At 39.6% G+C, this 15,681-nt stretch overlaps 1 protein-coding gene across 3 annotated transcripts in view; it reads right to left on the minus strand.

Annotated features, from left to right (window-relative positions):
* Positions 1 to 158: 158 nt before the first annotated feature.
* The window catches only part of SERPINB7 (serpin family B member 7), a 43,933-nt gene continuing 28,410 nt past the window's right edge, over positions 159 to 15,681 (minus strand). For 2 of the 3 annotated variants that reach the window (XM_066352695.1, XM_066352696.1), the window contains exons 4-8: positions 15,442 to 15,558; positions 9,344 to 9,461; positions 6,996 to 7,138; positions 3,990 to 4,136; positions 159 to 1,306 (exon numbers count right to left, since the gene is read on the minus strand). In XM_066352695.1, the coding sequence (XP_066208792.1) occupies positions 908 to 1,306; positions 3,990 to 4,136; positions 6,996 to 7,138; positions 9,344 to 9,461; positions 15,442 to 15,558 (924 nt within the window). In that variant the 3' untranslated portion in view covers positions 159 to 907. The remainder of the gene's footprint in view (positions 1,307 to 3,989; positions 4,137 to 6,995; positions 7,139 to 9,343; positions 9,462 to 15,441; positions 15,559 to 15,681) is intronic. The other variant, XM_066352697.1, reaches the window with a different exon arrangement.

Raw genomic sequence — 15,681 nt, forward strand, 5'->3', positions numbered from 1 at the left:
ACTTTTATGTGTGATAAATTAATGACATTTAACAAAATCAGATTTATATTTGAAGAGTATTCTTTCTTTTTCACTGCCTGCTTGCTTGGCATAGAAACAACAATGTACTGGTAGTCTCACAATTTGCCATAGGAGAACAATCACACTCACAATCATGTTGTATTTCTTTATTCTGATAAATAGAGAAAACAAGTGCAAACAACACAGCATACGAAATAATATACTGTAAATAACAACTGGCAACAGTTCAAAGGTATTTAATGTTTGAAAAAACTATGTACATAGTAAGTCTCTATCAAGGAAAAGCCAAAAGACATTCATTGACTTGAAGTTGTAAGTATGGATTTTAGTTGGCCCCTAACCCCAAATCCATATTTTTTGTTTTTAGATTAGACACTGATTTCATATCAATGTTAAAAGTCAACTCTAACATCTTCCTAGGTCAGCAAGGAAAAAATGATCCCTCCCACTTATTTCTACTAGCCAGGCTTACTTCCTCGATTATTGACAGTAAAACTAGAGTATCTGTGACAGCTATAGAGGTTGAGAAAAGACTGCTAGGACTGCTTCTACATTGTCATTTCCAGTGCAGCACGTTCCACGTCCCCAGATGCCGTGCCCAGACCTGTGTGCACGTGGCTTATGGGGCAGGCCAGAAGAAACGAGTGGGCAGAGAGACAATGAAATTGTAAGTGGGTGGGGCAGATGGTGGTAGGAATGCTAAGAGCAAGATCGGGATAATCAACCAGGTGTCTGAGTGGGGTCAAGTCACCAAAACCATCTGCTAGCCAATGTCAGAAGGAAGTAAACTAAAGGAAACACCGTATGCATCCCACTAAACTATATCTATTCACTTCAGTGGTTCCTTGATGCTGATGGCCTGTCATAACAGAAACCCACTAGATTGTCAAGGGCAAGAGACTTTGCCACTAAACAAGATGACGTCATTCTTCCTGATGACAAACAGGAACGGGTGATCAGCTCTGAACACCGTAGATGGGGGGAGTAGCTTTTCTACAATGTTATTTCCTGAGACAGCCGCGGCCTCTGTGCCATCCTCGTTAACCTCTATGTACGACTTGTGTATCAGTTTCGACATATAGAGACGACCCCCCGAAGCGATGCCGGAGAAGTCAGCTCTGGATTCATCAAAGATTTCCATCAGTCCCAGGGCTTGTAAATGGTGCTTGATTTCATAATCCTTCTCTATCTTGAACTGAGGAAGAAACACCTTGACATACTGGTAGGTCATTTTTCTTGGATTGGTCCATTTCATTAGCGTCTCAAAGGTCAGTTGGCTTTCAATCTGGAGGATTTAAAAGGCCATTTAGAGCCACATGGTTAAGAAACAGATGAAACAACAACTACAGAGACATACGGTTTTCCATGATCATCTTCTCCCAGATACTGTTTTTATGCATTAAGTATGTGAATGGGTCCTGGGGAGTTTGGAATAAGAAATGATTAAAACAAACAGTTCAAGCATTCTTTAATAAAACACATGTTTAAGTTGTTCTGCCATGACGAGGTGTGACTTAATTGTATTCCGGGGACTTTCTGTTCTCTGCGCATCTATGCACATAGATAGCCCAAGTGGAACAATGGGCGGGGAAGGAATTTGGGAATCAGAGACCATCAGTGGAAGAAAGAAGGTCAGTAGTCATTTAAATCAGCGTTGCCTGGCCATCTCCTCATCATGAAAGACATAGAAAATGATGTTTGCATAGCTTGCAGGAGTAAACCAATGAAAGGAACCCCAGGTGACCTGAGGCAAGGGACATGGAACTCCATGCTCAAGGACATGGGTGACCAATGCCTCCCAGCACATTCACCCAGCCGTCAGGGAGGCTTGGGTCCCAGCTGACTCTCCTACTCAACACATGACTGCATCTCAGGAGAACATCGGGAGATGTACCTGAGGCACTCAGCTAGGACACTTAAGTCACACAGGAGGGAACCCACGTCGCTCTCCAGTATCATTGCTGCCCCCAAATAACTCACTAACTCCCAAAAACTGGGCAGAGAGTATTCCAGATTTAACATGGGAAGACTTTTCCTGGGCATTGCTTGCAGATCTAATGTGTGGGCAGTTGTCCTCAAGTTCAGGCTTACTAGTATCTTAAACAGATTTTCACAGCTGTTGAACCTTACTTGTAATCTTCTCAAGGATCCAAATTGATATAATCAAATTCAGACTTATTTAAATTTTCTGTGTATAAATTATGCAGTTTGAAGTTCATCTGTAGTAACTTTTTGTGCTAAGTCAGAATTTTTTCTTATTTAGCGCACTGCAAAGCCAACTTCCTCATCATTAGAAATGTAGGATTATGGAGGTATGTGCACTGAGACCAGTCTGATCCACACACTAGGGCAATCTATTACAGAAAAAGACAACTCAAGCAATAAGTACAGAACAAATCTATCTTTTGAGTTATCTACCACTTGTTTTACCTAGACTACTTTTTCTATTATTGCAGATTATTTGAAGTTAAAATAATTGATATGTACTAAAATCTCACCGGTATAAAGATTATCAAGTGAATTATTTAATATGTGTACCAATATTTTATACTGTTACAATTCCAATTTTAAAATGCCAACTTTATGACATTTCACTGGCTGTTCATGTCAAAAAGGTCATATAAATGACGGACCTGGCACATAGTAGGTGCTCAAAATATAGTCCTTATAACTGAAAGTCATAAGGATGATGAGATCTAGGTTTCTGGGATTTCAGGCTGCAGACTGAGGTGGCCAAAGTCACTAGCACAAAGGGTTTCAAGACTATTGGGACCTGAGATACAGTGATGACGCCTGGCTGGCAGGGCCGTCACCGTCCGCCCCTTGCTCTGTGCTGGTCTGTCGCTTTTGGTACATCAGTCATAGGGAAGTCCCTAACCTCTGCTTTTCCTAAACACTCAGCAGCACAGAGTGAGATCATACAGTTTAATTCTCAGCGACTAGGGCTTCAAAACTGCATCATATCATTCCTGCCTGGAAATGCTTAGTCTATCAAAATGTCCATGTATATATGAAAGACAGTTCTCATGGCCAAGGGCAAAGAAGACCAAAGCTCATGCCCTTTTCCCTCCATCGCTGAGATCTGAGAAATTTCCAATTTTACAACTATTTAAATAAAATTATGCTAGACTGGCCGTGGCCGGTTGGCTTAGCGGTAGAGCGTCAGCCTGGCGTGCGGGGGACCCGGGTTCGATTCCCGGCCAGGGCACATAGGAGAAGCACCCATTTGCTTCTCCACCCCCACCCCCTCCTTCCTCTCTGTCTCTCTCTTCCCCTCCCGCAGCCGAGGCTCCACTGGAGCAAGGATGGCCCGGGCGCTGGGGATGCCTCCTTGGCCTCTGCCCCAGGCGCTAGAGTGGCTCTGGTCACGGCAGAGTGACGCCCCAGAGGGGCAGAGCATCGCCCCCTGGTGGGCAGAGCGTCGCCCCTGGTGGGCATGCCGGGTGGATCCCGGTCGGGCGCATGCGGGAGTCTGTCTGACTGTCTCTCCCCGTTTCCAGCTTCAGGAAAAAAAAAAAAAAATTATGCTAGACTGAGGTAAGGCAGTCTCTGCACCTACAACAATGCCTAACACATAGTAAGTATTCCTTCAATATTTGTCAAATAAAGGAATAAGTGGGTAAGTCTCTAATATCCCAACAACCTGCAATGTTAAAGATGATGGGTGAACACACAGTTAAAAGTACAGTGGTACCTTGAGATACAAACAGACCAACATACAAATTTTTTTAAGATATGAGCTGAGACTTGGTCCATATTTTTGTTCGAGATCCGAGCGAAATTCCAAGATATGAGTCATGATTCAGGAAGCTGCGGCTAGTTGGCTCGTTGGCGATGAGTCCAGTATTGGCAGTTTGATATACGAGTTGACTTATGAGCTCAGTTATAGAATTAATTAAATTCATATCTCAAGGTCTCACTTGTATCCTAAAAGTGTCCCCTGGAGTGGAAGTGGGGTGGGGACTTACTTGGGAGAGGTCCCACTCGGGCAGCAGGATGAACATACTCATGCCTCCATCGTATCTGAGTTCCAGAACTTGCAGAGACGGGTTCTGAATGACAGACAGATTGAACATCCGTTCTTGATACATCATGGTGACTGCTCTCCCAAGACACTGGAGATCAAGTCACAAAAACACTTGAATGAGCCCATCTTGTTTTGCTTATTGACCAGGTACAGAAGGAAGAATGTTTCAGTTTTTGTTCAGTTGACTTTTCCTCACATGTTACCCAGAGTGGTTGCACTGGTGTGCATTCTAGTGGCGAAAGCATAGATCTTTTAACTGCCTGAGACAGCTGTGTGACCATGGGCAAGTTACTTTACCTCTCTGGGCCTTCATTTCCTCATCTATGTAATGAGGGTAAGAATAGTCTCTACTGCACAAGATTATGGGAAGAATTATAAGAGTTATTATATCTTGCACTTGGAACATTTCCTTGAGCACTGTGTTTTTTCTGAAAATGTCTGTATAATAAGTAATAAATAATTATTCAATCGGGTTATAATTAAAAATGAAAGCTATAGATTTTTTTCTCTCCTCAGAGATAAAATACAGACTGGTACACACAATTTAGGAATGAGGTCTTACAAAAAAACTATTTTTTAATTCCTGCAAAATATTTGATAATATAGGTCATACTGACTTGGGGAAAACACAGTAGCTCTAACCTCAAGGAATACCATTTGTAGATTTGGAAACACCATAGCGGTGCAATAAACCATCCTTTTCCTAAAAGATGTTGTGATTCTGCAAACTTGTCATCATGCCTGTTGTATCCCCCTTTAGTACAGAAAGTTCTACACGGGGGAGGATAGAGCATTATTTTTGCTGGACCCAAAGGTCCTCCTCCCTCTGGAAAGAATATCCATTTTACTTAGGAGTTTTTTTGTTTTGTTTTTTTCAGAGACAGAGAGAGAGTCAGAGAGAGGGATAGATAGGGACAGACAGGAACGGAGAGAGATGAGAAGCATCAATCATCAGTTTTTCGTTGAGACACCTTAGTTGTTCATTGATTGCTTTCTCATATGTGCCTTGACCGTGGGGCTACAGCAGACCGAGTAACCCCTTGCTCAAGCCAGCGACCTTGAGTCCTAGCTGGTGAGCTTTGCTCAAACCAGATGAGCCCACGCTCAAGCTGGCAACCTCGGGGTCTCGAACCTGGGTCTTCCGCATCCCAGTCCGATGCTCTATCCACTGTACCACCGCCTGGTCAGGCTTGCTTGGGAGTTTGAACCTGCAAAAGAACACACTTGGAACAGTGAAGGGAAAAAGGCACCTGCCTAGTGAGACAGATCAGCCAAACTGAGCCTGGGAAACGGGGACTGGCAAGTCACAGCCGCCATATTGTAGTTCCATACCAGGGCGAGAACCAGACAGTGGACTTACGTTGGAGAAAGACTGAAACAAGACTTCCTAGCCAAGAGGCTAGTTCACCAAAACTGGCCTATCCTATTAGAAGCTATACATTATAATGACATTATAAGGGACATAAGATAGGCAGGAAGATTCTCTTAAGCAGTGATTACATATTAACACTTATGTAAGTAAAAACCTCTCTAGAAGCCAAAACAAAAACCCACAGTGCAGGCGACAGGCACGTGTGTTTTCGTTGAAGAAAATGAATGAACAAACGCAGTCTACATGGGGAGGTGTTGAAGGAAACAGTGGGGAACTAAACCTCACTTCCAAACTCTGCTAACAATGCTAGCCCCGCCCCTAAAATTCCAGCACGGCCTAATATTCTTCCCATTGCAATTATACAGATAATGTCTCTAAGGACAGAGCTACATTTTATTAGGATTGATTATGTTACTATGTTTTTACATACAAATTTCAAATTATTTCTGTGCCCCCTCTCCTTGCTCCCAACAGAGACACCTGCATTGTGAACTTGCTCTGCAAGGCTGTTTTTAGGACCGTCTTGTCAGGGACACAAGGCAGGTCTGACTGCACTCTCTGTGAGAAGGATGCAGGGGACAGTCACCACAGCCAGCCTAAGGGTCATCGTAGTCCCTGTCTCCTCCACACTCAAGTCCCTTCTCCTTCTGTACTGTGGTCCCAGCCTACCCGGGGGGCCCTATCTCCACCTCCTCCCTCACCCGCTGAGCTTTCATTTCTACCAGCATCCAGCACTCCTATGTCTTAGACTTCTCATGTGGGAACATGCAGAAAGAACAAGGCAATAGCATTTGCCACTTAAAAAATACAACTAAGTTTAAAAAGTTACATCTGAATTTCTCTACATCAACATCATAGACTGAGTGATTGAGAGGGAGATGGAGTTGTACTGATTTATCTCCCTTGTGGGGACGTCTGCAGTGGTCACATTAACATGTCTAAGTCACGGCGGCATCTAGAGGCGAGGCCAGGACCCCAGTGCCATATTTCTGGCTAAGATTATTATGCGCAAATTGTAAAAAATGTAAAAAAAAAAAAGATCTTTTGAAGAATATATATTTTATAAAGATTGTCTTCAATCAAAGAGAATTAAATGAAGAAATGGATATAACTGATACTTGGAAATGCATTTTATTACACATAACTTTATGTTTCCTAAAATGAAACACATAGTTTCTTTGACTCTGGAAAAACCGTCGGTGTTAGATGACTCTTAACTGTGCACCCTGCAGCGAGAATCATGAAAAGTAAAATTTTTTGTCCTATTTTCTTCCTACAGGCAGGCCCCCTTACTGCAATATCGTCAAATAAATTCAGATGTTGTTACTCTTCTCAATTTCAAATATAGTTTAAGACATATCAACTTACAGGACACCTCTGGTTGTCTCCTATAACCTACATTAGCAGAAGAGTAGAAAGTTTCCTTTAGAAGCACTTGATTGTATAATATGGTTAATGCAGTAGAACAATGAGTAAGGAATGGGAAAGCCCAGCATTGGTCTATATAAATACCACAATTGCTATAAAGAAATACTATAGGCAAAAAAACGACCGAAATTAACTAGATTTCCATACCTTGGGCGATTTGAAACGGCAATTTACTGAGTCGCTCTTGCTGAAGGCCGACTCCCACCTGCCCTTGAAGTACACGGCGTTCACCAGCACCATGATGGCGGACGAGCTAAGGCTATCATCACGAAGGATGTTCCTGACCTTGCCTGTTGAGAAAGAAATGGACAAAGTTAATTTTTTCATGGCATTTTTTTTTACTTCAAAGATGAGATAAGCATATTTTTCTTATCACTTCATTATAATAATTATTACATTAGCAGTCATCTATGGACAGTTACTCTGTCCCACACTTTTTAAATACTTTATGTGCAATATTAGGTCTACTCCTCACAAAATCCCTGCGAAAGAGGCCTATAATTGTTTCTGGTTCCTGTCAAATAAAAATGGGGCAGAGAGAGGTAAAGTCATTTGTACAAAGTCCCACAGGAAATCCTGGAAGGTGGATTCCGATGTAGGAGGATGACTCCCAGAGTCTCTACCTGCTCATAGGCACATCACTGGACCGCAGCACTCCACATAGAAGGTAACCCATTCTGATGAAAGAGCTAATTCCTTCCCCCATTCCTCGTTAATGAGATTTTTGCAAATGCTTTGAACTATTCCAGATAGTTGAATCACAAAAGTGAAAGGCACAGTCCATGCCCTCCCTGGGTCACTGTTGCAGCACAGGGAGGCACAGCCAGATGCGGGGGCAGCACACCATAGCCGCGTGCTCAGGGTGCTGTGGGGTCACAGGCCAGAGGCACCCCTCTCCAGCTGGGCCGGCCTGCTGAGCTGAGGGCAAGGCCAGCATAGGGTGTGAACTTTCATAGAACAGGACTGCTTATTCAAAGACCTGGAAGCCTGGAAGAGCAACGTGTACCTGGGGAACGCTGACTCATCCCGATGTTATAAAAAGAGTAAAGCTGGAAAAGTTGGAGACCAGATAATGAAGAGCCTTCAATGTCCAGTAACAATCTTGGATTATCCTGAAGGCAGTGCAGAAGTATTGATCGCGATTCATTGGAAGACCAGAAAGGTTGTGGTCATGACAGATTAGATTTGTCTTTCAAAAGGATGGCTCTGGTAGTGTGTGAAGGAATAGAGATCGATAAGACCTAGGCGGGTTTGTTACAATCTGAAGTGTTTTCACAAATGAGAATTGAATAGATATGTTTATCAAAATGGTATATGTGTGTGTATGTCTATATGTATATATATATGATATATAGACATACACACACATACCCACACACGCATTTGTATGGAAAAGGAAAGAACAGAAGTAAGTAAATGTTCCAAATGGAGAAAAGTATTGGTAATCTGAGATCCTTAAATACTAAACAGTAAATAGAAGCTGTTTTCTAATACACAGGCATTAGAAAAGTTATTGCATAGTTTTTTTGATGTATGAATAGTATATTTGAAACATGTGATGGTTAATGGTCAAAGTAACCTTCTACTGACATAATGATAAATTGAACAAAAGGAAAGTTGAGACACCATATTCTTGTTAACAAGACTAATTGCATGCTGTTGAATGTTTGCATTTACATGTACAAATCCCATGTCCCATATTTCTAACACAGAGCCAGACTCAGCAAATACATGTACATTGTTCAAACAAAGCCAATCTTAGGAAAAGAAATAGCTAGCTTGAAGTCAGTCAATTAAGAAAACAATAAGAAAGAGATTTTCTTATTTGTTTTGTACAGAACATTAGCTGTTTTTCAGTGTTAAGTCGTGCAAGAGATTTACCAATAGAGAGATGTCCTTTCACTTGAAGGTACTACCTGTGCCATATATACTATTTTGATAAATAAAAATAATATTTAAGTTAAAGTATGCATACTTTAAAATAAATAATGATATGAAATATATTTTTTAGACATAGGATGTTATAATTTTAATAAGATCCTTCAGTCCAAGAAAGAACGGTAAGATGCTGGATTGATCATTAGAATTAAGTATGTTGTGGTCATTAAAAATAATGTCTTATAAACCACTCTTAGTCTTGTTCACTAGCCAGGTATGAGATATGGAGAATAACTGAGTAAATTACCTTTGCTTATTACTAATTTATGAAATGGCCATACTAAAATCTATTTGTCTCACAAGATTATTTCCCAACCAAATGAGATAATGTAATAGCCAAGATTTCTCAAAAGTTTAAAGCATCCATATTATGAAGATTGCTCAACACCTACATTGCAGACAAATACTAAAGCAATTTTAAATAACAACACTCATTACTTCAGATTAGCAAGAGCCATTCCTTCTATGTACAAATGACTCCTAACTTTAATGTTAACAGTTCTCAACATACACATATAACTGACAAACCTTGTAGAAAAATCAAGCATTGCACTCACCATCTGTCTGTTTTTCAACCCAATTATTAATTTTATATCTGGTGTCTTCTAGAGAATTTGTAAAGTCAACTCGTTCCACTTTGGCATTGTATAATTTTCCAGCACACCCAATATATTCCTATAAATACAAATAATATACTGTTCTGTAAATGATACACAGTTCTTATATTTACAAATCACCACCAGCTAAGGATATAAGAAATATTCTTATACTTGTCTCTGAGATTTCCTGAGCCCCTTACAAGACAGTAAATTTGCTGAAGTCAGGACCATATATGCCTTACTTATTGTATTTCCAGCCCCTGGCACATAAGAGATGATCAAGAAATATTTATTGTTTTTAATAAAAAATAAATCACACCAACCTAATTTATCAATAGGCCAGCAATACAATAAATATATATAAATATACACACACACACGTGCGCACACACATATAGGAGGAATAGACATTTATAATTAAGGAAACTAAGATTCATTACAAATCACATGTATTGTCACTGTATAGCCCTGTGATGGCGAACCTATGACACGCGTGTCAGCACTGACACGCGTAGGCATTTTCAATGACATGTGGCCGCATACCAGAGAAGTATGGGGCCGCATGCCGAGAAGGACATTTCATCCTCGGCTCCTGCACGGCCAGGTGCAGTAGCTGAGAATAAAACATTTGCTGTAGACACTCTATGCTGGAGGTCTGTAGGCCAAAACAACAGAACTCTGGCACAGAGCGTCTAATTCTGGGACTTCTGGTTAGGCCATTTTTCTCGAAGTGACACACCACCTGAGTTATGCTTGGTTTTTTGGCGAATTTTGACACACCAGCTCAAAAGATTGCCCATCACTGGTATAGCCTGATAACTATAGGATTTTCAACCTAATAATGAGGATTGGTTACTTATCCACTGTCCGTCTAGGATTGATACTACCTCTATAACAAAGGCTTTGTAATTTCCATGCACAAGGCTTTTTTCATTTCTGATTAATCTATCTGTCCATCTGCTTTGACACTGACTATAAAGAGTAATTTTAAGAACCAGTCCCTGGCCAGAGAAGTTAATGAGTGTAGAGTGTCGACACTTCCAGAAAATTGCAGAAGAGCTCTGGGTCACCGAGAGAGAGAGAGAGAAAGAGAGAGAGAGAGAGAAATATTATTTTTGTTTAGTCCAGCTAGTATGTCTTTCCCATATCCTTCAAACAGTGCTGTTTAGGTCCCTGAAAGGATACATGAAACGTAGGTGACAAAGAATAAAACCATTGAGATGACTGTCTGTCCATATGTTTATTGGCCATTTAAATATGTTCTTTTGTAAAAATGTCAGTTCAAGATTTTCTATGGGGCTGTTTGTGGTTTTTTTGTTGTTTTGTAGGAGTTTTGGGATTTGGATATCAGTGTTTTGATGCCTATATATATAGGCATCAAATATATATATATATATATATATTGCAAATATGTTCTACCACTGTGGCTAACCTTTTTATTCTCTTGATAATGTCCTTTAATGAAAATAAATTAATAATTCTAACACCATCTATCCTATCTGTTTTATCTATCTGACTAGTGCGTTATGTATCCTAAAACAAATATTTAAAATTCTTTGCTTACTCAAGGTCTTAAGAATAATCTATAGTTATCTTGTAAGCATTTTGTTGTTTCACCATTCACATTTATGTCTACGATCCACCTGGAACTGATTTTCTGGTAAACAGATAGGTGTCAGGATACATTTCTCTCTATGGATAGCCAGTTGAACCAATGCCATTTATTAAAAACGTCAGCTTATGCTTGTTGCTCTGCAGAGTAAGATTTATCATAAATCAAGTTCCTCTGTTTGTCTGTTTCAGGATATTCCCTAATGTCTTCCACGGATCTACTGTCGATCTTTGCAGAAACGGCAGCAAATATTAATTATTGTAGCTTTTAAGCCTTAATTTCCAGCAATGTAAGTTCTCTGTGTTTTTTTTCACAATTAACTTTTACTTCTTCATATTTCCATATAAATTTTAAAATCACCTCATCAATTTCTCCAAAACCAATTGCTTTGAATCTATAAATAGACATCCTTATAATACCAAGTGTACTATTCATAAACAAAATATATACTTTGTTTTTAAATTATTTCTCTTTGCAATATTTTTGTTTTGTGAACATCTTTCATTAGATTTATTCCCAGGTACTTGATGTTTTATGATGCCATTGTAGATGTCATTGCTTTTCATTTTATTTTTTAATTATGAATAAAACATAAAAACACAAATGAGTTTATATGCTAACCTTGCTAATTCACTATTAAATCCAATAACTGATCTCTAAAATCTTTTGTATTTTCTACATACACAATTGTTATTTGTGAACAATGATGATCTTATTTCCTCCTTCCCAATCTAAATACATTTTACTTCTTTCTCTTCCTGTCTGTGGCCTCCAGTTCAAAATTTATATTGGTTATGACTTCAACAAAATGTTATGGAAATGTTACAGAAAACATCCTCATCTTTTTTCTGGTATTAGGGCAAAAATATTTTGTACTTTACCAAGAATATATTATGTAGAAAATTCCCTTTCTAGTTTGTGAGAATTTCATTTTCTGCATCTATTGATTTGACATTAAGTTCTTTCTCCTTTAATCTCTCAACACAGTGAATTACATTTATTGGTTTTTAAATGTTAACTCACAGTGAATCCCATAGTCACCTCTGTGTTCCCCACCGTATCTTGTATGGTGCTTTGCACTTAGTGCTCAGGAAACGGTTGTTGAATATTAAAAAAAGATGGTACACTAGTGGCACTTTAATTTTAGCTGCCACAACAATATGCATAATTTCTATTTTCAATGCATAGTGAAGATTCAAAATTACAAATTAAACTATAAGACTTGATAGCCACAGAGACTAGTTAGTACAGTTCTAGTACAGTACTAGTTAGTACACTTTATCATCAAGGAAACTGAGGTTTTGACACACAACCGGTTATTGAAGGACACAGAGCAATAAAGTGACAGATAGAGACTCAGGCAAACCTGACTCTTAACCTGGCGTTCTTGATTCTACCTGAATGCCTTTAAAATGTGACTAGCTAATTCAGTCATCTGGGAGGCCCCTTGATTACATGTAATACTGCAGGGTTTCAGATTGGGAAAGACTGCTCCTCCAATAGGTCTCGTCTTCCTGTAGACTATAGTTCTCTCTTCTTTCCATCAAGGACTGTTTTCTGCGTCAGTGTGGCCTGGGGAACACCGCTGTTTTATGTGTTCTGCATTGATACAGCCACCTGGTTGAGTTGTTGAACGAAAGGTTTTTTGATTGTGTGTGTTCCTATAAGTGGAGGAGACTGAGATTTCCCCATCCTGTGACCAAGAAAAAGAATTTTTTAAATTCAAGAATAAAGAACTTTCATTAATCAAAGTTCCACTATAGTATCATGATGCTTACACTGTTACTCTCCCACACTTTTGAAAATATCTGATGGTCATGAAGATGTAGTGGGAAGAACACATGTTACAGTAAAAACGCCTGGGTGAATTGTACATGCCAACCTTCAGCTTCCTGTGCACTTAATGAAGATAAAGTACATAGCTTTTGATTTGTAAGAATCAACTGCTCTATAAATATCACTATGTCATCATCTTCATGTTGCCAAACAATGAGCAAACTTTCAGCGTCTTCGTTTCTCAAGTTCTCAACCAGTGCTCACCTGTACTGTGCTTCTAGGTGTATTGCTCTGTACAACCACTGAGGCCAGAAAAGGGAATGGGGAGTCTGCTATAAACAGTAGCATGATAGACACCTGAACTTCCCATTTACGAGAGTTAGCAGTCCCTCAGGGACACAGCAGTATGCGTGAGAATAGAGACACAAACAGTGGGGTTGAGCACACCAGATGACCCCTGTAACACTTGGCCAGGAACTTATTTGGGGAGGTTAAAAACCACAGTGGCCTAATGCTTCACAATTGGCAGGCTGCTGAAAGAATGTGAGTGAGTGACAGGCAGAGGAGACAACAGCAGTTGGGTGGAACACAGAAAGTTGGGGAGGTGCAAACGGGGTTAGTCCAGCAATGTCAGAGGTGCAGCTTTGGAGTTGTCTCCGAATTGGAGGATGAAGAGAACAGACATGCCCAAAGAATCATGGGCACCATGCCTGCTTGAATGGCATGAACCAGCTGTGATGGTTCTAAAGCAGTGGTCCCCAACCCCTGGGTCGTGGACCGGTACCGGTCCATGGGCCATTTGGTACCGGTCCGCAGAGAAAGAATAAATAACTTACATTATTTCCATTTTATATATATTTAAGTCTGAACGATGTTTTATTTTTTAAAATGACCAGATTCTCTCTGTTACATCCGTCTAAGACTCACTCTTGATGCTTGTCTCGGTCACATGATACATTTATCCATCCCACCCTAAAGGCTGGTCCATGAAAATATTTTCTGACATTAAACCAGTATGTGGCCCAAAAAAGGTTGGGGACCACTGTTCTAAAGTATGGGTTGAGCACAGCAACATACAGAGGGCATTCTGGTCCGACTGGTCTTTGGATAAACAAAATACTATGAAGAATGAATTGGTAATACAAATGCCACCTAGTAATACTAAAATTTAATCTGCTGATCCCAAGAGAACCTCCTCCCCACCTCGGCATGGAGTCTGGGCTGTTTCCCACCACGGTCAGCCTCATCTGGCTGTATCACTTTCTAGGAACCCTTTTAACAAATCTTACTGAAAAGGTAAGTCAGTTACAGTGAAACAAGGAGCACTGACAGGAGGGAAGCTCAACACTGGAGATGCAAAACTACCCCAGCAGAGCAGGGCTGGGATTCAAACAATTTAACAACCGGTTCTCTGTCCTAATGATCATTTTAAGTATTAAAAAATGATATACCAAAAGATAATTTATTATTTCATGCATTTAATACTAAATTAAGAACAATAAAAGAGGTATACAAAACTAGATTATGTTATGAGTTTTAAAACATTAATAAAAAATATTAAATAATACCTGACAAAAGCAATAAAACTGTTATTTAAGATAAATCCATATTGATTCTTGATTGGCGTCTTCACTTCCTACTGAAGTAACAAACGCAAGGAAATTAAAATGTAGCACTTCATCAAAGGTATAATAAGTTTTATGAAATTAATAAATAAATATTACAAGCATAATGTCAAATTTTTTTCACCTATGGACAGAATGGACGATTAGAATACGCTGTTGCACAGATGATCATTAAAAAAGAGTAAGGAATGTAAATTTGTGATTTCCACTTCAGGCGGCTGCCCAGGTGCCCACCTTAGAGAGAACCCTAATTACAAGTGCCATTTTAACAACTGGTTTGCCAAACTCAACAAAAAATTAGGTACCGGTTCTGCAGAACCAGTGCAAACCAGCTGAATCCCACCACTGTAGTATACTCATGGACAACCCTAAGTGGGTGTCTGCTCCCCTCACCCCAATGACAGTGCCACAACACAGCGAGGGGGCAAGTTCTCTTTGGTTTTGGAACCTGTTCACATAGTGACCCTGAATATGTGGACCACTCGGGTGAAGTAAAGTTGTACTTTGAAAATAGGTGATGATATATTTTTAATACACCTGGGAACATAATTAGTAGTGACAAGAAAAAAAGATCACCTTTGTATGTCACAGTGGAAAGATGCAAACCTTTATTCCAGGGGTAGTCAACCTTTTTATACCTACCGCCCACTTTTGTATCTCTGTTAGTAGTAAAATTTTCTAACCACCCACTTGTTCCACAGCAATGGTGATTTATAAAGTAGGGAAGTAACTTTACTTTATAAAATTTATAAAGCAGAGTTACAGCAAATTAAAGCATATAATAATAATTACTTACCAAGTACTTTATGTTGGATTTTCGCTAAGTTTGGCAGAAAAAATCTTTATAAAACAACTTACTATAGTTAAATCTATCTTTTTATTTACACTTTGGTTGCTCCACTACCGCCCACCATGAAAGCTGGAACGTCCACTAGTGGGCAGTAGGGACCAGGTTGACTACCACTGCTTTATTCAAATGCTGGATTAAAGAAGACTCAGGTCCAGAATGGAAATAACTTTCTAAAACAGGAGGCTGGACTTACCTCGTGAACATCAAACATTTTCTCTACAAAAAGACCATTGGCAATGCTGAGTTGGTAATCCTTGTGGACTGTGTTTATATTGGAGAGAAATCTTTTCAGTTGAGATTGGAGTCCTTGCTGTTATTAAAAAGATTTACAAAACTTTATTCTTGGACTGCAAAGATATACATACTCTTATTATGTAGGAAGCACATCTATATTACACCATAAAATAAATGAGAAATAATAACACTGTGAAAG

The sequence above is a fragment of the Saccopteryx leptura genome, chromosome 11 (assembly GCF_036850995.1).
Source record: "Saccopteryx leptura isolate mSacLep1 chromosome 11, mSacLep1_pri_phased_curated, whole genome shotgun sequence".
Taxonomy (NCBI): domain Eukaryota; kingdom Metazoa; phylum Chordata; class Mammalia; order Chiroptera; family Emballonuridae; genus Saccopteryx; species Saccopteryx leptura.